Here is a 20,428-nt window from a genome sequence, read left to right as displayed (position 1 = left end):
CTTCAGACAAAGAATTGATCAGGTGAGTGCTGGAGAGATGGCTCCGCGGTTAAAGAGCACTGACTTGCCCTTCCAGAGGACCTGGGTTCAAATCCCAGCACTTGCATGGCAGCTTGCAACTGTCTGTAATTACAAGATCTGACATCCTCACACAGACATATACATGCGGGCAAAACGCCAATGCACATAAAATAATAAAAATAAATTTAAAAAAAAAGAATTGATCAGATTGATCTGCTTTAGATGGGCATCTATACCACTCACTCCAAGGCTCAGGGAATCTCATGAGGAGGAGGTGGTACAATGGCAAGGGCGGAGTGGTGGGTACAAACCTGAGTTAAAACAGTCCTTCATGGAGGAAGGCTACCCGATACTCAGGAAACAAACAAATCACAAGTCCCTAAAACTCAACAGATTCACTAAGCCCCGCCCCCCAGGGCTATCCACTCATGAAGGACTGCTGGGAAAAGATTATCCAACACACTGTGCAGAGGAGTTAGCACCCAAAGCTGGGTGGGCTCTCAAGGATGCAGCTGCCTTGGAGCTGTCTCTGCTCACCTAAGAAACCCCCTCACCTACAGTCTGGTGAAGAACCCCAGTAAACGCACTGATTTGGGGGAAGAAAAATCAATCATCGGTTTAAAGAAGCCACTTACCTCTATATTAGCTTTTTGCTGATCTGAGAGCACTGAAAGCTTAAAATAAAAATAAACAATAATTTATTTTTAATGTTATACTTGCTTATCAAGTTTTTTCTAAGCAATCAGTATCTTCTAAAACAACACACAAAGGAGCTGGTGGTACAATGACAGGATAGAAATTTCCCCAGCATCCCTGGGTCTAATCTCCAGCATAAAAAAATAAAACACACAAATTCTTGCTGAGTAGTTTGATAGCAACCAGTCAATTCCTAACTTCAGATGTAATAATATCATGTCTAGTAAATAACTTGATTGATCTGACTGATTAAATTGTTTATCCTGTATTTAGAAAAGAATTAAGCTCTAAGGCAGTAAAGGATGTTTTTGCTGTTTTGAGGCAGGGTCTCAGTATGTAGCTATGGTTAGTCTGGAACTCACTATACAGACCACGCTGGCCTCAAACTCAGTGATTTGCCTCTGCCCCACCGACAACTGAGATCAAAGACATGCTAGACCATGCTTAGTTTCTTAAAACAATGATCATAGCTCCTGCAATCCTAAAAACCCTTCTGCATACAAAATTACATATCTAAGAATGAAGAAAACCTCGATATAATTAAATATAATTGGTAAAAACTAACAAAAACAGGAATGGTCTTTCATTTAATGTCATAATGAGAAGCAACTAGTCTTCAGAACACCACACACTGCACTACGGGAACCTTCACCATCACACTTTGTGTTGTTACTGGGAAGCAGCTGTCAGCAATGAGTTTAACAAGTTGTTGCTGTGTTCAGAAACACACAGGTTTAAAGGAACACACAGAAAACAAGAGTAACCCCAGACCACATTTATGCCTCATGAATGTACTGTGTCTTCTGAGGCAAGGGCCTCAGGTTGCTTGTGGCTAGTCTTGAACTTGCTGTGACGCAGACGATGGCCTGAACCCTTTCCCCATTCTAAGTGTTGGGATCATAAGTATGGCTCACCAAGTCCAGGTTAGTGTACTTCAGAACTTACTCACATTTTGTCTATATTTTTTACGTAAAATAAATAAATAAATAAATAAAAACTACAAAGAAGAAAGCCAGTAAATAAGTAACAGTATATATCTATATATCTCTCTGTCTTGGAACAAGGAATATGAGATTGTTTTCTTTTTCTTATTCTCCATTTTTAACAGCTCTTTAAATATCTACTAGACAAACTGAACACGATGACTCACCTGTTTCAAAATATGCAGATAATCGTAACAAAACCCAATAATGTTGGAGGAGATATCATCATCCTCATGAACTAGCAGCTGTAACATAAGTGGAACTTTTGTCTCGATAGCTTCGAGTGCCTCTTGAGCATTCTTGACAGCCCCATTCTTAATTAATTTAGTCCAGCTAACTATTAAGGACTGTCCCATTCCATTTACCAGCTTAGAAAACCTGGCCACGAAGTCCAAATCTTCTTCCTATGAGCAGTAAGCAAAGACCACAATTATAACCACCTACCTTGGGGAAGAGGAAAGCCCTTGAACTTTAGCAAGAATGTAGTGCCAATTACAGGGCTCAATCTTAAAAAAAAAATACTATGTAATCGGTTATGACACGGAGGGGTTAGTGTGGGCACCATTTTCAGGAGCCAGTCTTCCCCTTCCACCAGGGCTTTCAGGAATGAAACTCCGGTCGTAAGGACCTCAAGGTAAGGGATTTATCTGCTGAGCATTGAACCAGGGCTCAATGTTAAGACAACAGCTATCAATTCTGTCATTATGACAGTAAAATGATCAGAATATGAATGTTTCTGCTACCATTAAGCCAATAGTACTCTAAAAGCAACTATGTTGTTTTTTGATTAAAGAAATATTTTGCATGGTGTTTTGCACACATATCTGTGCCACATATGTGTCTAGTGCTCGGAGGCCAGAAGAGGGCACTGGAGTTCAGGAACTGTAGTTTCAGACGCTGGAGAAGCAGCCAGTGTTCTCAACCATGCCTATAACTGCTATTCTAATGACAGTCCTGTGGGTATTACCCAAAGAGGGAGGGAGGAAGGGAGGGAGGGAAGGAGGGAGGGAGGAAAACAAGAAAGACCTTAAGTAAAGAGCTGCCTTTCCTAACTGTTCAGCGCAGTAGGTGCCGTTCTGTGACATCAGTGCTGCTGCACTGCCTGTGTAATGGCTGATAACAGTCGTTTCCCAACTTTCTGACTTCGGCTTCTACGTTCCTACAAAGACACGGGCTGCTAGCAGAGCGGCCCGCTTGAGTCACTGCCAATGCTATAGGCTTCCCGATTATTAGTTATCCATGAGCTCCTCTCTCACAGACAAAGGCTCGACTTTCACTATTTTAGATTTCCTCTTCTTAAAAGACCCAGACACTAAGTAAGGCAGAAGAAGGTAACCGAACCTTTGGTGCACGAAGAAGGAATCTACAAGAACCATATTACTGACATTATCACCAATACAAGACATCTTAGGGCCTGGCAGGACTGCCACCAAGCCTGACAACCCGAGGTCCATCCTCGGACCCACCTGGTAGGTGCCCATGCGCACTCTAGCACTGGAGCACACACAGCCGTAGCTGAATCTGAAGTGCTGCCACGGGCTCGGCGGGGCTCGGTGACAGTGCTAGTGCGACCCTTGTCTCCATTTCTACCACACACACACACACAAGAACACAAAGTCTTCGTATTACCTAAGTGACTAACTCACCACACTGAGACCCATCAGTCTCAAACGAGTGGGAGAAAGGGCTCAGAGCTTTTGCTCTTCCCGAGGACCTGCACCCACAGGGCAGCCTAAAACCACCTTAACCCCAGTCCCAGAGGCTCTGATCCCCTCTTCTGGTGTCCTTGGGCACCAGGCATACAAATGATGCAAGCATAGCCATGCAGATAAAACACACATACACATAAAATGTGAAAAATTACATTAAAATTCAAGTCTATGATGAAAATGAAGCTTTTATGGTTACTAGGACTAACCTGGGTCAAAGGTCAAATGTAATGTAAATGGTGGATTTGTTACTCAGGGCACGATCAACACTGTAAACTTGCAAAGTGCACACATCACTCCGACTGTTAAGTGTCAGAATGGGTGTAACCAAATGTACAAAGAAAATGCCACAGATATTAGTTGGGGGGTTGGGTAATATTGTTTTCAGGTGTGTGACTTTTATTTATGCTGCATTTGTTTAACTCTGTGAAGCTGTCTAAAACACCCGATGGTCCTAATCAAGAGATGAACAGTCGGTATCGTGGCAGAAGCAAGGACAGGTAGGACCGGCAGGCAGAGTGTCTAAACAGGAGAAAGGAGGAAGAAGAAGAGCAAGAGAACAAGGAGAGGAGGAGATCAGGGGCCAGCAACCCAGACAGTCATGGAGTAAGAAGAAAATAAGATATACAGAAATAAAGATAAAAGCCCAGAGACAAAAGGTAGCCGGGATAATAAAAATAAGGAAAGCTGACAAGAAATTAGCCAGGACAGGCTGAGCATTCATAACTAATAAGCCTCCGTGTGTGATTTATTTAGGAGTTGGGTGGTGGGCCCCTCCAAAAAGTCAAAAGAGCAAAAACATCACACAATATTGGAACTCTCAGAATATAGTGGTTTACTATTAGTTCAAGGACATCCCCCAAAATTCAGAGGGAAGAAATCCACTGACCTGGTCAATGCTGAAAAACCCGGCAGTCTGCAGCACTCGACACAAGGACTCTACCAGCTTCATCTTCTCCACAGGGTCCATCCCTTTATTCACGATCTCAAATAAACAGTCGCACGCCTCCTCCCGCAGAACTTCTACGGACATGTGACTCAGCAGCATATTTATAAACCTAGTGACGGGGGGATAAAGATTTTATAGCATTTTCAGCTCACAAGTTTTAGACACCAACTCTCCAATCTTTAGTTTAGGGATTACAGGTGTACGCACCTATCATTGGCTATGAGGGATAAGTCTATCCAAGAGACGTAAGCCCCAACTACTTCAAGGCACTGGCACAGCACTTCTGAATTGGTATACTGGTAATTGTGTAGAATCTGGTACCACGACTCCACCAGATTTGGAATGCACTGTTCTCTCATGGTATCTTTTATCAGAGTATTCCTGCGAGCCTCCTAAAAACAAACACAAAAGACAAGGAAGATTGTGAGACAGAGCTAGACGTCCAAGTTCAGTTGCACACAGTAATTTCCTCTACATGAAACCTCCAGGCTTGTTAAACAGTCCTGACCATGGCTTCCTATTTATCTGCTCTAAAATTATATCCTGTGATTCTTTGTGTTTCCTTTTTCCGTTCTATTCCTTGGTGCCAGACTTAATTCATTAAATAAAACTATAAATAAGCATTGCTTAGAAATCTTAAGCATGTGAAATTATCTCCAAATATTAGACAAAAATGATTCTTAAACATTTAGAAAAAACGACTTATATGTACAGTAGTTATAGTTTTAAAATATTATAAACATTTAGAGCTATTTCCAGTGGTGTTTCTGTTGTGTGTGTTTTTTTTTTTAATGAGACAAAGTTCTCATAAGTAACTCAGGATGGCTTTAAACTTGAGGCCTCCTACCCCCATTTCCAAGTGCTAGAGACAGCCAGTTAACTTCCCACACTCTTTATTAAGCACTTCTATACTGAAGTGGTAGAGATCAAACCCCGGGCCTCCTGCACCCCATAACCAGTGCTTCCTATTACTTACTGTAGGATACAGCTTGATTAAGGCTGTGCCTCAGCTATAAAGACTATTCGTCAGTGATGAAACACTCCAATACATTACTAGCACTACTTAACAACAAGCAAACAAACAAAAGGCAAAGGAGATGTCTAAACACATAAAGACTCAGATGGAGGGCTTGGGCACACGACTGGCGTGGCCCCGACATCTACACTCATAAGCCTTTACACTTGTTCAGAAGCACTCAGAATGGATGACATTTCACAGGAACTATGAGAAAACAAACACGTACTTCATTGGTGACAACAGTGGCTTAGCTTTAAAAATAATGGAATGCTCTAATTTCGGTGGTGGGAGGGGTTAAATTTCATTGTCAGCAAATTCAAGATGTGAGGTACATTTGTAATTTAAGAACAGGCAAAAGTGCTGGGCAGTGGTGGCGCACGCCTTTAATCTCAGCACTCGGGAGGCAGAGGCAGACAGATCTCTGTGAGTTCGAGGCCAGCCTGGTCTACAAGAACTAGTGCCAGGACAGGCTCCAAAGCTACAGCAAAACCTTGTCTTGAACCCCGCGCCCCCCCCTACACACAAAGAACAGGAAAAAGAGCCAGCCGGACATGGTGATGCAGGCCTTTAATCCAGCTCTTGGGAGGCAGAGGCAGGCAGATCTCTGCGAGTTCCGAGTTCCAGGACAGTCGGAGCTACGCAGAGAAACCTCATCTTGGAGGGGGCAGGGAAGCAAACAAACGAAACAATGTAAGACTCTCTGTCCTCTCATCATATGCTTGTTCCCCTACAAAGCACACACTAAGAACCAGTCAGCCTGAAGTTACTTGCCTCTGACGTGTGAACTACATCACGGTCCACCAACTCCGAATCAATGGCCATGAGGATGCGCAGGTACAGATCCACGCCCCTTGGGTTTAGGTCCACGACAGAGAGAATGTCAAAAAAAAACTTGGGCCATTTAGTGAGATACTCTGTAACAAAAAGCAAGGCGAAGACTTGGGCTGCTTTGTTTCGTATAAAGGTCTTCTCTGGTTGGGGATTCAGCATCTGGCAAAGAGAAATATCCATGAAATTAAATCCAAACTATTCAAAAGCACACTAGTTTTTCTATTTACCATTAGTTGGCAAAAACCCAATTAAACGTCAATATTGCCCAGATTAGCGGCAACACAGCAAACTGCAAAATTACCCATGCGTGCAAGTAACCAGTCACATGATGAGCAAGTGAATAATGGCTGTCTCTACGAATTTATATTTCTCAGTGTTGGGGATAAAACTGTATGCCATTTAAGGATTCTACCCAGGCCTTTCTTAACCCCCAGTACCACCAGGGATGGGAGAGCATGCCTGTTCTGAGTCAGGGTCTTTTGTAGCCCAGGTGGCCTCAGTCGAAGGGATCCACTCAACTTCCTGCCTGTGTGGGATCAAAGGTTTGAGGCGCCAGGCCCAGCCCATGCCTTATTTTTATGTGACAAGGTCTCCTATGCAGCTCAAGTTGGCCTTTAACTTGTTCAAACTCCAGGCTGGCTTCAAAACACCAATCTTCCTGCCTCTGCTTCCTGAGTACTGAGATACAGGGATGGACCAAGAGATCTCCTTTACTAAGCTCCATGAACAGAATTTTAACAGTTCATTTCTTTTTCTCTTTTTGCCTTTTGTTTTTCAAGACAGGGTTTCTCTGTGTAGCCCTAGCTGTCCTGGCATTAACTCTGTGGACCAGGCTGGACTCAAACTCAGAGATCTCCCTGCCCCTGCCTCTCGAGTGCAGGGATTAAAGGCGTGCACCACCACCGCCACCCAGATCATAAAATTTCTAAGAAAAATATCCAGTTGTTTTTCTTTGGCTGGATCTTAAAGAAAAATACTCTAGCGACAATAGAATGAAATGAACGGATTACCTGAGCCTGAAGCCATGACAGGAGCGTCTCCCTGATCAACTGCTGCTGAACTGTGCTGAGTTCTGAGTACCTGGTAAAGAGATAAACAGTGACTACATTGCCGTCTGTGGCTTTGAATGCAAATTCATCTATCAAAAGGGAATTTTACAGCATTCCGGCACCTGGTTTCCTAAAATGCATGGCAAAGTCCATTAGCACAGTTGTGAAGAATGCACAGACAAGCCTGCCAGACAGGCCAGTCAGCGAGCTCAGATCTGCAGCTCAGTTCACGCTCAAACAGATGACAGCTATGTGATTTCTTAACCAACTGTGCACCGAAGTCTGTGCTCTACAGAATAAGCCTGTAGACTAGCTAGCTCGGTCTAAATAAATGAAAACACATTCACAGCCCAGATGTAATGACTACACTGGTCGTTTACTATCTATATATATTTTGGTTTCCTCAAGGACAGAAAAATTAGACACGCCTGCTCCAACAAATCTTCGAGATTAAAAACAATGGAAAGACGTACTTGTATTTAACTTGATGTTCTAATACTTGGAAGCAGAAAAACTTTATGTGATCATCACTGTAAAAGAAAAAAAATAGATAATCAGAAAATAAATCAGGGAAAACAATGGCAAAATGCTAGTAACAACCGTGAAGTTTCTAAAGCGAGGCTGCTTGCCTGGCTTTCTATTTACCAATTCTATTTTACTTATTTTTACTATTGTACTAGGTACCTAACTCAGGGCCTCATGAATTCCAGGCAAAGGCTTTACCAATCAGCCATAGGCCCAAGTCCTGGATTTAAAGGGTTAAGAGAGCTCTAAATACAATTCCCAACACGTGGCAGTCTGTTCCATTTTCTAAACAACACGACCACGTGCTCTAACACACAGCCTACCCTAAACACAGGGCTCGTAGAGGCCCCTGCCCCAATGCTAATATGGAGTCAAGGTCCCTGGAACAACCTCTGTGCTGTATTTGATAATGGTCAGGAAGATGCAAGCTGACAAACAGCAACAAAGGCTGACCAAACCAAAGATGCCAGGCATGGCTTACTTGAAACTTAAGCATTATTAGTCTGATTCTCTTATAGGCAAATAGAAAATAAAGAGGGTAGAGGGACTCAGGTCACCTCAAAGTTCACACAAGAACTAAAGGATAAAGAAACCCACCTTTGTAGGATGGGAGGAGGACCCAACAGCCGTCCACTACATATTTCTAACTCCCTCTAGGGGTAACATAGCCTACAATTCTAACAGAATTCCTTAGGAGTCCAGACAGACGGTGAGTGAGGCAGGCTGTATGTGAGGACACCCTAAGGTGTTCAGGAAAAACAGTCCCAGTAAACGCAACCAGGCTGCAGCCAAGCAGGATTGGGGCCAGCACACCAGCAGCTCTGGCCAGAGGCGTCACTAAAGACCCGCGCGGCTGCTCCCATCAGCGAGCTGCCTGTGCTCTGCGAGCTCACTGTTTTCCACAAGCTTCACTATGCCCATTTGCCGTCCTTCCTAAGAAGCTAACTTAACTAATGATGAAATGGGTATACACGTTTCTATTTCCATGAAACTGTGCCTGCTGCTTCAGAGAGACTACGGCAAAGTCACACCGCAGGGGCAAGCCTTTTCAGCGTGGTATGTGGCCTCTGTCAACAGCAATACAGAGCTGGAGGGAAATACTGTAAGACCCACTTTCACCCTTCCTGACCCTTCCTGACTTCTCCTCAGAGGTCTGCTGGAAGCACACAGGGTGGACTATGGAAGTCATCAACAAGACCTTGGTCTAGACAAGGGATAGTAACTGAATAGTGATATACTCTAAGTGAAAGCTTTTGAATAAGATGGTCACCTCCTTCACCAACTTCCAACAAACAGTAAGACAAGAACAAGTTCAGTGTAACCTATACCAGTGCAAAATACATATAAAGAAAAGGATAGTTTGGGCTGAAGAGATGGTTCAGCAGTTAAGAGCACTGACTGCTCTTCCAAAGGACCTGGGTTCAGTTCCCGGCACCCACATAGCAGCTCACAACTGTATCTAACTCCTCACGCACACATACAAGCAAAACACCAATAAAATAAAAATAAATAAAATTAAAAAAAGGATAGTTTTACTGAAAAATCAATTCTGAATTGGCTCAAAAATTGGTTTCCTATTTTTCTCTTTTCATGCTACTAATAGTTTTTCTAAAAGGCAAATCACAAAATGTTTTTGTGAAAATACTTCCCAAAGGAAAAACTAAAATGTCTCACTTTCTGGAAACATCAATGCTTCCAGACAACATGGAGACTCCGTCTTTACCTGTGCGTCTTCTGTGCCAGAGCCTCTGCGCACACCTGCCAAGCATCCGGGGAAATCTTTAACTGCTCAAAATAAGCCAGGGCCTGAAAGATTGCAAAACAAAGCAACACGGTTCATTCTGAATTCAGATGCCCTATGCATACTAAACAAAGGGCGGGGTAAACCAATGATCAACAACGATTTGGGTTTAATACGTCAGCAAAAACATCCAATCAGGCTTCTGAATATGTGCAAAGTCCAGATGGTTCCCCCAAAATAGATCAGTGACCAGTTAACAGACACTTAAAACAGTTTCCTTATGGTAAAGGAGATGGTGTAATGAAGAAGACAGAAGAAAAGCCCAAGTGTTCTACCAAATGCAACACTGTCAAGGTATACACAGTCATAAGAGGGTCTCTGAAGGGTGCACAGAGCACACATGGCCTCCCAGGATGAATAAATGCTAAACAAAATAAAACACAAAACTTTCTGGCCAACGACTAATCTAGGATGGGTGAGAGGGGAGGGAGGTGCCAATCTCTTTTAAAATCTCTACCTTCTAAGCTGGTGAATACTTCATGGTGCTAGGAAGGAGACACGAAGGTACGAAAGCCCTTGACCCTTCTAGGCATCTCTTCCATTTGGCCGTTTCTGAGTTGTATGAATTATATCAAACTGACAATATTAAGTACATTGCCTTCCTATAGCCAATTATCAAATTTGTGAGAGACTTGGTAGTCCTTGATTCAGCAGGCAGTCGTCAGTACAGATGGTCTGGAGCCACAACTGCAGTGAAGAGCAGTCTTGGGTGACCCTAAAATCCTTGGCAATGTCAGAGTTTCTACAAAACCTATGACTGCCACTGTGAACATTTCAGGAGCTAGGACACAGGGCCAATGGCAACATTACACTGCTGCTATTATTTCCCTCACAAGCAGGGGCGGGGCTCATCGGCTAAAACCCTCATTAATATATTATTTTTTTTAACATCAGCAAGGGCTAGGCACACAGCTCAGAAGGTAGAGTTCTTGGCTAGCTAGGAGCCCCAGGCTAAATCCTAGGCATCACGTGGGGCGGTGCTTGTCTTAGTGGTACCAAAGTTCAAGGTCATTCTCAGCTACCTTTTGAGGCTGGGGGTGGGGGGAGATAAGTGAGACCCTGTCTCAAAATAAATTCAACAAAAGGTTTTAAGCTAAATTGGGTGTCTGAGCCTGGGAAGAGGGAGGGAATAACTAGAACTCTTTCCATTTTGGTCTCTGGTAAGATGTTAAGATGGCTCAGCAGGAAAAAGGCACCTGAGTTCAACTCCTGGAACTCAGGAAAAGAACAGACTCCATGCAAGTGCCACGATAATCATTCCCCTGTCCCACAACACACACACCTGCACAGTTATTTTTTAAAATGTTGACTATTGGAATTTAAAAATTAACAGAATCCAGGAGGTGGCACACTCCTTTAATTCCTGCACCTGGGAAGCAGAGGCAGGTGTATCTATGAGTTCAAGGCCAGTCTGGTCTACAGTGAGTTCCAGAACAGGCAGGGTCACACAGAGAAACTGTCTCCAAAAACAAAAACAAAAACAAACAAAACTAACAGAATTAAAAAAGAATATATTAAAAAATAAGGATAGGAACTCGGCATGCTGACGTACGTATGCCTTACAATCCCAGGACTCAAAAATCAATGTAGGTTTGCCAAAAGTTGGCGATTATCCTGGGCAGCGTCAGTTTTTGCCTAACACAAACAACAAAACACCCAACAGAAAGTGTCAGACATGGCGGTGCACACCTACAATTCCAGAACACAGGAGGCTGAAAGAGGAAATCAAAAATGCAATGCCGTCCTCAACATGGCTAATCCAGAGCTAGCTTGGCCTACATCCTGTCTTCTTCAGTCTCAAACAAAACAAAAATAACAGAGCCAGCAAGATAGCTCAGTGCATGAATTTTGATTCCTAGAGCCCACATGGTAGAGGAAGCAGAAGCAGACTTCAAGTTGTCCCCTGAACACATACACGTACACCATGGCAGGCTCACAAAGCTCTGAGCCCACCAAATAAATACATGAAAAAACTAACCCCCGACTCTGCCCATCCCCAGTCCAACAAGTCCAACAAACAAATTAAAGCAGAGAAAAGGGACGGGGAGACTGCTCAGCAGGTGAAAAGCGCTTCTTGTCTGTGATTGGAGACGATCCCGGAACCCACAGAAAAGTGGGAAGACGGACATTTTCCACAAAGTTGTCCCCACACTGACACCTATGCCAGGAGCACAGTAACAACTGCTCAGAAGAAAGGCCAGTGGCGGCGGGCTGCTGCAGCGACTCCAGCGGACACGAAGAGGAGCCGGCTGACAGTTCGCAGTGAGTACCGCGCCAGGCCAGGGGACACCGCAAGATGCTGCCACAAACAAACTGAAAGGTGCTTGCAAGACAGCTCCGCTAAAAAAACCTCTGGGGTTTAGTGAAAGTTGTTCTCATAAAACAAAAAACTAGAGTAAAACTCAGCAGTAGAGTCCTTGCTTAGGCTCAATTCCCAGGTAACAGCCTAGACAGGAAGCCACCAAAGGCTACACTTGCGGTAGAGCTGCTTGGACAAAGGAGGAGACTTCACGACACGCATGGCACATGTGACGGGGTGGCTCCCAACGCCACTAAGGTGAATGGGGAGGTGATGCAGAGGTGGGAAAGACACAGGAGCGTTTGTTTGCTTTCAATTAATTAAAAATTTCTTTTAGTTTTCTTTTGTGGGCACTGCAGGGGTGAATGGCAGATATGAAGGGACTGGGGTGCATGATGTGAAATTTTTTTTCACGGTGCCCTCGTCCTTTATTTTTTTTTTTATTGATATTTATTGAGCTCTACATTTTCTCTGCTCCCCTCCCTGCCTCTATCCTTGATGTGAAATCCTTAACCAATCAATAAAAAAAATCGCCAAGCGGTGGTGGTGGACGACTTTAATCCCAGCACTCGGGAGGCAGAGGCAGGCGGATCTCTGGAAGTTCGAGGCCAGCCTGGTCTACAAGAGCTAGTTCCAGGACAGGCTCCAAAACCACAGAGAAACCCTGTCTCGAAAAAAACAAGAAAAAAAAATCACGATAAGGATGCTAAAGTGTAGCTTTGCACAGTTGACAGCGTGGGTACTGGTGGGTAAGGACAAATTTTCTCTCAGGGGCTGGCTACGGGGAGTTTGCCCATGTTCTAGTGAGTATATGGGCAACACAAATTGGACTTTTTTTTTCCCCTTCTTTTTTTTTGCATGGAGGTGGTTTTGGGGGGCAGACCTGAGAGGACTGGGAAGTGAGTGTGCTGGGAGTTCATGATGTGAAATTTCCAAATAATCAATAAAAATATTATTAAAACAAACCACAAACAAACCCCCAATCACCCAATACATATAAAACAGCCAAAAGCTTTTAATTATAATCAGCTTGCAACATCAAAGTAGGCTAAAGGTCAGACTGCAATGTTTCAGCTCCTCTGAAAGCAGATGGTTTAAACCCCTATGAAAACAAAACCATTTATATATAAAAAGCCTGGACTTCTAGGTTTCTGAGATACTCACATCTAGATTCCCATTATTTGCCATACTTGAAGGGTTAGTTACTTATCTATCAGCAGAGATATAGATCATATCATCAGAAACTGCTTAGGAGGTTTGTTCTCTTTTTAAAACCACTTTAAAAGAAGTTTCTACTACTTAAAAGCAAAACAAATACAGCTGTAATGCTAGGTGAGGTTAACTTTTAGCTCACTTACAGCAAGCTCTCTTCTTTGCTACACGGAGTAGGAAGAAAGAAAAACCCCTCCTTCCTCTGCTCCTAAACTTCAGAGCACTCGCGTCTCTAAGCACTAATTAAAGGCTTGTTCTTCAGTGTCTTCTTTCATCACTCAGCTGAAGTCCTTATGAGACTCACCGGCTACATTAGGGTTAATTGTTTACATTTACCAAGTATGCCAGCATCTCCTTCCTAGTGGATTTCCTGTCACAAAATCGGTTCATATCACTTAAGATGTGGCATATCAAAACTGCTTGTTTCCAGTCTGCAACGACTACACAGCAAGGAGGCAGCTGTCCCCAACACAGGAAAAGCAACTTACAATCCGGGCCAGCAATGGGAAAGTAGTGAGTATGCACTAGGGGATGGCAAGAGTTCTCTGCCCTCGTAACTACCTGCTTTATGTGCACTAGGAGACGGCAAGAGTTCTCTGCCCTCGTAACTAATTGTGAGTGTGCACTAGGAGACGGCAAGAGTTCTCTGCCCTTGTAACTAATTGCCTTATGGCTTTACAACAAAAGAAAGGCCGGGTGTTGCACAAGGACCTGCCTTCACACGTCAGGTTTCAACATGCTGGTTCAGCCAATTCAACAGAAATCAATCACAACACCTGATGTTTCAATATCAGCACACACTCACCTCAAATCTGTCAAGATGTATTAAGGCTCACTTAGGTCAGATGTTGTTTCTGTTTAAATCCTCCAATGCACATTTGTGTAGCATGCTCTGAAGAACAACTAAATCGACGGACTTACCCTCTGTCTAAAGTCGGAATCAGCATTTGGATTTAGCCCTAAAAGAGCCTGTTCGTCCATGTCTGCCGTTATTCCTGGAGTTTTCCAATCACAATAGACGTGGCTTCTAATCCCACAGAAGAATCCACAATCATCTGCACACAGAAAACAAAAGATGGTTACCTGGGATGTAAGAAGTGGCTGAAAAGACACAGCTCTGAAGAGTCAAGGGAGCCTACATCTCACCAGATCAGAGTAGGCCCGACCCTCGGCACCACCAGGGGCTAATTTTGGGGAGTATAACAAGCACGCCATTAAGGCTCTCAGGTGCTACTACCTGCAAAGCTCGCCAGCCAAGAAAGGATGCGTGCAGTGCTGGGCTGTCTGCCCCACAACGTGTGCCTGGGGAAATGAGAGGTTCCCTACTCTCAGATATGATCCTAAGACATCTCTTAAAACAATTAGGATGGCAGGCCGCAGCTACTGGAGTGTCTACAGTAGGGCTAGAGAAGTTACAAGAAAGGGCTCAAGAGCAAAAAACCAATTATTTAACATTGAACAATGACTTAATTCTGTCTTTTACAGGTCTCTGCTCTTTCCAGCCAATGCTAGAAATACTTCGTAAATGACCTCCCTCACTTTAGAACGCACCCCCCCCTCCCGGGCCCACACCTGCTTTCCTCTCCCCTAAATCCCTGGAAAGCAATCTACTTCACAATACAAAAATCTAGTATTCTCAAACTAGAACCTGGACAGCCCCCAAAGACAGTTCTCTGATACACAAGATGCTTTTCTCTATGCACATGGAACAAACTTAAAGCCATGCGAACACTATGCTCTCGGGGATGGAAAAGTGCTCCCTAACCTGGATAAAGTGACTCCCCAGAACCTAGGTAAAAGCTAGGTGTGGCAGAGTTAGAGAGGTGGGGAAAAATACCAGGCAGATCCTCAAAGCTGTCTGGCCAGCTACTCAAGTCAAACTACTGAACTCCAGGTTCAGTAAGACCCTGCCTCAAAAAAAGGTGTGATGGCAGTGTTTACAAGGGTGGGAGACAGAGAAATAGAAGGCAGTATGGACATTTGTGAAATTGTCAAAAAAAATAACTATGTTGTGAAAATTAAGGGGGAAGCCACCTGATATTGATATTGGCTTCCAACTGCACACTTATAAGCACATACAGACACATCAAACACACAAATTACATTTTCTAGAACACTGTGAAGGTAGGGAAATTGGACCTTACATTACTATTCCAAAGCTATAAAGGTTTTTTATTCATCTATTTTTAAATTATTACAGCTAACTAGAACTTAAAAAGACCAAGAGATGAACAGGGATCCTGTGCAGCCCTTTAGTAACATCGAAGCCAGGGCGCAGGATCCCTATACATTCCTGTTTTCCGTGGTATTTTTGGAATCAAAATCAGAATAGAAGATCCTGAGAGCCTTGGGAAGAAAGGCCAGCCTCTTCTCTCACCACTCACAGCCAGCCAGCAGACCACAGCAAGGCGATCTAAACCCAACTGTCCACAGGATTAGATCCAAACACTTCTGAACAACCAAGCCTACCATGCTGCAGAATACGCAGCGGCTTGCAACACCGTACTGCCCAGCTCTCAAGTGGCCTTGTACTCATCTTTGTGTGCACTTGTTCTTTCCAGCCTCGTGGTAAAACCCTGCAAGGCCTTCACATGGCAACTTACAGAGCGCCCATGCGCTGACCCTACCAAACTGGATGAGATCCCCCTTACAAACTCTGCTATGTTGCGACTGCCAGCTAGTTTTCTCTCATTGACGGTCAAAAACAAGGACTGTGAAATATGCATCACTGTGCTCCTGGAATTTAAAAATGCAGGGTTTGGGTTTTAAAAGTTCTGAATTTGAAGCAGGGAAATGGCTTGATGATTCCCTAGATCCACGTGGTGAAAGAAGAGAACTGACTCCTCTCTGTGTATGCACGCATACACACCTGTATACATACATACAAGGTAAATACACAAATGTAATTTTGAAGCCGTAGATTTATATTCCAATCTTGTCATTAAAAAACAAAAACTAGCTGGGGTGGTGGTAGCTCATGGCTTTAATCCCAGCACTGGAGAGGCAGGCAGATCTTGGGTGAGTTCAAGACCAGACTGGTCTACAGAGTGAGTCCCAAGGCAACCAACCTGAGAAACTATCACCAAAAAAAAAAAAAAAAAAGCTAAGCCAAACCAAACTGGACAACAACGACAAAAAAGTCAAGGTAGCACATACCTTCTAATCTCATTGCTGGGGGGGAAAGGGGGGTGTAGAGGCACAGGATCTCTGAGACTTCAAAGCTAGCCTGGTGTATCTACATACAGATTATCTGGCTAGCTAGAGTTACAGTGAGATTTTTGTCTCAAAAAACAAAAAAAAAAATTGAGGCCACACAGAAAACAGAAGTATTCATTCCTTTCTATCAGAGGAAAAGAGGCAAAGTCCTAAAGACTACGGTGTAGGCAAAGCATGCCTCCAAATCTTATAAATTCAGAGGCAGGCACAAAGGATGAACTAGTGGAAGCATTCTTAAACTAGAATGGTATTTTGAAGAGATGGGAAAGCAAAATTGTTCCACCAGAAAAAGTAAAGTATTATTCCTCTTATAAATGCTCAGAGAGAAAAGTTAGTTTAAAAATTGCTATGAACCCCTGATTGAGAAACCTTCTAAAAGTTCCTCTCAATTATCCACTGCTTTGGGAAAAACTGCCATTTCAGTCTAATCTTGACAAGAGAGAGAACAAAAAAAAAAGAGGCCCCACGGAAACACATGATCAACAGAAAAACCCTAAGCAAACGTGTTACAGTTGTCCACAGAGAGGGAATCCCTCACAAACCCCTCGCCATCTAACACGTTCAGGAAAAGCACTAGGGTGATCAAAATAAAATGTTCACTAATCTGTGAACAAAGCACTGAAAAGCTACCCTTAGTGCTAAAGGGTAACAGCTTCCTAATAAAGCCCGGGAGAGGACGCTTAGTATTCTGACCCACAGAGCCTTACAGACTTAAACACTGTTACAATATGGTAACATTTTATACGACCTGCAAAGGTGGGGGGGGGCGAGAAATACACTTAAACTATGAAGCCATAATTTTTCCTTAGCCATCAAGTCAAGAATCAAACAATGTGGAAAATTCCTCCACACCTACTTAAGCGTGTTTGAGACTGACTTAATCTTTCCAGCCTTTTTACATCAAGTTGACAAGTCGCTTCAATACAACGTAACTTCCCCCAGTAACAACTAATTAAGGCTTTCAAAAAGTACTCGTTTTTCAGGTTACAGAAAAACATCCAGCTTCTCCACTGCTGCAGGACTGTAAAGAAGCAAAGAGGGGGGAAAAGGGCTGTCCGTGCTGGCAAATTACTACGCAGAAACAACACTTTTTCCCTCTTATTTGTCCCGGGGCGGGGAGCGTATCAACTTGAGGTCTCCACAGCTGAAACACACTCCGAAAGTATCACGAATGGGGTCGGGGGGCAGCCTCCGAGGCCGGCCTCGCCCCTATTCTTTGCCCCATCCCTCCCTGGGCGAAGCCTCGTGGCCACTCGGGTGATGAAACACCCGGCAACCGGCAGCCACGCACTCGGGACGTGGCCGCCACCTCTGGCCCCCAACCCCAAGCCCGGCCCGTCCGGTCACGCAGGGTCCCCGGCCCCCCGCCCCCAGCCTCCAGTCACCATCACTCCAATATCTCTTCCTCGCCGGCACTCCAGAGGGCCGGCCAGCCGCAAGGAGCGGCGGCGCACGCAGGGAGGACGGCGAGCGGGCCCTCGTCCTTGTCGCTGTAGTCCTCCACTACGAGCCGCAGCGCTAGCGCCGGAGCTGGCCCGGGCCGCGCTCCTCTCGGCGCTCGCTCGGCGTCCCCGGGCGCCTTCTCCTGCGTGGCGCGGAGCGGGGCGGGCAGGTTGGCAAGCCGGCGGGCGGGGTTGGCGGCCTTGGAAAGAAAACTGCGCAGGGGCCCGCTAACGCCGCCGCTGAGTCAGCGCGAGGCACGCCCCCCGCGTCGTGCCGCGCGGACCGGCGCCAGCAGCAGCCTCATGGAGCAAGCAAGCCGGACGCCCGCGGGCTGGGTCCCCGGGGACTACAACTCCCAGCATGCAACGCGCGCGCAAGGGTCGCTTCCAGGCGGCAGGCCGCGCACGTGCTCCCTGGAGCTCGCAGGGGGTGGGGTGGGGGCGTGGTCTGTGGGGCTGTGGTGCATGTCGGGAGAGCGCATCCGGCCGTCCTCGGCGCAGGTTACTGAGGTCCTCTCGGTAGTTTAATGACCGCCCTCGTTGGGACCTGCCTGAGCAGCGGCCAGAAGGACGCTCGACGTCTTCCAGAAAGGACTGGTCAGGTGGTGGACGGCTTAGAGTACTGAGCTCCCGAGATCGGAGAGTGGATGTGATTTAAACCACGTGTTGAGTCAGTTGTTTAGTTCCGTGACCTGGGTTGTCCAGAGTCCAGAAGCTTGAGGATCTGTTGAGGGCTGACAACTTTTTAAAATTCACTTTATTTTGATTTACTGGTTATGCTTTTGACTCAGGATCACACTCTAGCCCAGGCTAGTCACTCGGTTTGGTTTTTTTGTTTGTTTGTTTTTTTTTTAATTTAACCTGGGCTAGCCTAAACTCTAGCAATTCACCACCCTCAAATTCCTAAATCCCTGGAATTAAAGGCATGAGTCACCACGCTTACGTGTTTCTAATCTTGCCCTCAAAAAGGAAAGCATTTCGAGTGATGGAGGCTCACACCTTTAATCCCAGCACTCGGGAGGCAGAGAGATCTCTGTGAGTTCAAATCCAACCTGGCCAGGATTATACCGAGAAAACAAAAACAAACTGGGTGGTGGTGGCGCACGCATTTAATCCCAGTGCTCGGGAGGCAGAGGCAGACGGATCTCTGTGAGTTCGAGGCCAGCCTGCTCTACAAGAGCTAGTTCCAGGACAGGCTCCAAAGCTACAGAGGAAACCGTGTCTCAGGAAAAAAAAAAGGAAACAGAAAGTATTCCTAAGAAGTCTAGTGCTTAGGTTCTGTGCTTGTCTCAAAATGTTACTTTTTTTTATTTGACCCCAAGTTACTGTTACTTTGTGGGAGCAACTCCAGCTGCTTGGATCTGAATCCAAAACCTGATCCTCCATTGTTGTTGGCTTCAGATGTGTTACTAAGTCCATCTCAGTTTGGTTTGACTTACTTTATTTAGAGACAGTTGGTCACTATGTAGCTCTGGTTAGCCTGAAGCTTGCTGCCTTCTCACCTGAGATGAATCTCTTGCCTCTAGCTCCAGAGTGCTGGGGTTCCAAGAAGCCACCAGGTCTGGCTATTATAAGGATTGTTAGTACATGTGTTAGTACACTGTGTTAGTACACTGTTCCTGGGGATACGGGAGCAAACATTCCTCGCCTCAGATGGGATACAGGGAAAAGTCTAGCTTGGGGAACCGGTGACTTTTACTTTTAGTTTACTTACAGGAACAGATGACTTAAAGACACATTGAAACCTTTGAGTTGTTCACTTCCTGAGCTTAGAGTTTACAGGATGGAATGTTTCAACTCCCCTTTAATACCTTGTGTCTGTGAAAGATGTTAATCCCAGAGGAAGCAACACAGTGATGTCATTTTTTTTTTGGTTTTTCGAGACAGGGTTTCTCTGTAGTTTTTGGTCCCTGTCCTGGAACTAGCTCTTGTAGACCAGGCTGGCCTCGAACTTACAGAGATCCACCTGCCTCTGCCTCCCGAGTGCTGGGATTAAAGGTGTGCGCCACCACCACCTGGCCTAGATTTTGTTTTTTAAAGACAGTGTCTCACTATGTAACTCTGGCTGTCCTGGAACTCACTCTGTAGACCAGGCTGTCCTGGAACTCACAGAGATCTGCCTACCTCTGCCTCCCGAGTGCTGAAATCAAAGGTGTGCATCACTAAATCTAGCTCAACATTTAGAGTTAATATCTCATTATTCAGTAACCTGAATATAGGCTGGATGAAGGACAGGCAGATCTGCCTTGTACTGCAAGCCAGTGATCCAAGCTGCTTGGGAAGCTAAGGCAGGAGGATCTCAAATTCAAGGCCAGCCAGGACAAAATAGCTATACCCATCTTAAAAAGGAAATAAAGAAGTCTGGAGATACAGCTCAGTGACAGTGTGCTTGCCTCAGATCCACCACCCTAAGGTCAATCCCTAGCACAGGGGTTCTTAAAATTCTTTAAGTTTTTTTAAAAAAAATTCTTATGTTTATTTATTATGTATACAATATTCTGTGTGTATGTCTGCAGGCCAGAAGAGGGCACCAGACCTCATTACAGATGGTTGTGAGCTACCATGTGGTTGCTGGGAATTGAACTCAGGACCTTTGGAAGAACAGGCAATGCTCTTAACCACTGAGCCATCTCTCCAGCCCAGCACAGTGGTTCTTAACCTGTGGATCCGGGTTGGA

At 44.9% G+C, this 20,428-nt stretch overlaps 1 protein-coding gene across 3 annotated transcripts in view; it reads right to left on the bottom strand.

Annotated features, from left to right (window-relative positions):
• Xpot (exportin for tRNA) overlaps positions 1-17,898 on the bottom strand; it is a 43,901-nt gene extending 26,003 nt beyond the window's left edge. The window contains exons 1-11 of one of the 3 annotated variants that reach the window (XM_075954775.1): positions 17,695-17,828; positions 14,015-14,148; positions 9,505-9,587; positions 7,730-7,786; positions 7,218-7,287; positions 6,148-6,366; positions 4,566-4,750; positions 4,299-4,467; positions 2,066-2,104; positions 1,868-1,945; positions 657-695 (exon numbers count right to left, since the gene is read on the bottom strand). In XM_075954775.1, the coding sequence (XP_075810890.1) occupies positions 657-695; positions 1,868-1,945; positions 2,066-2,104; positions 4,299-4,467; positions 4,566-4,750; positions 6,148-6,366; positions 7,218-7,287; positions 7,730-7,786; positions 9,505-9,587; positions 14,015-14,074 (999 nt within the window). In that variant the 5' untranslated portion in view covers positions 14,075-14,148; positions 17,695-17,828. Of the gene's footprint in view, positions 1-656; positions 696-1,867; positions 2,105-4,298; positions 4,468-4,565; positions 4,751-6,147; positions 6,367-7,217; positions 7,288-7,729; positions 7,787-9,504; positions 9,588-14,014; positions 14,149-17,694 lie in introns of all 3 variants that reach the window. The other 2 variants (XM_075954773.1, XM_075954774.1) reach the window with 2 other exon arrangements.
• Between the last annotated feature and the right edge of the window lie 2,530 nt (positions 17,899-20,428).

The sequence above is a fragment of the Microtus pennsylvanicus genome, chromosome 20 (genome assembly GCF_037038515.1).
Source record: "Microtus pennsylvanicus isolate mMicPen1 chromosome 20, mMicPen1.hap1, whole genome shotgun sequence".
Classification (NCBI taxonomy): Eukaryota; Metazoa; Chordata; class Mammalia; order Rodentia; family Cricetidae; genus Microtus; species Microtus pennsylvanicus.
Note: the sequence above shows the minus strand (reverse complement) of the source record. Positions and strands in the feature narration are given on the sequence as shown.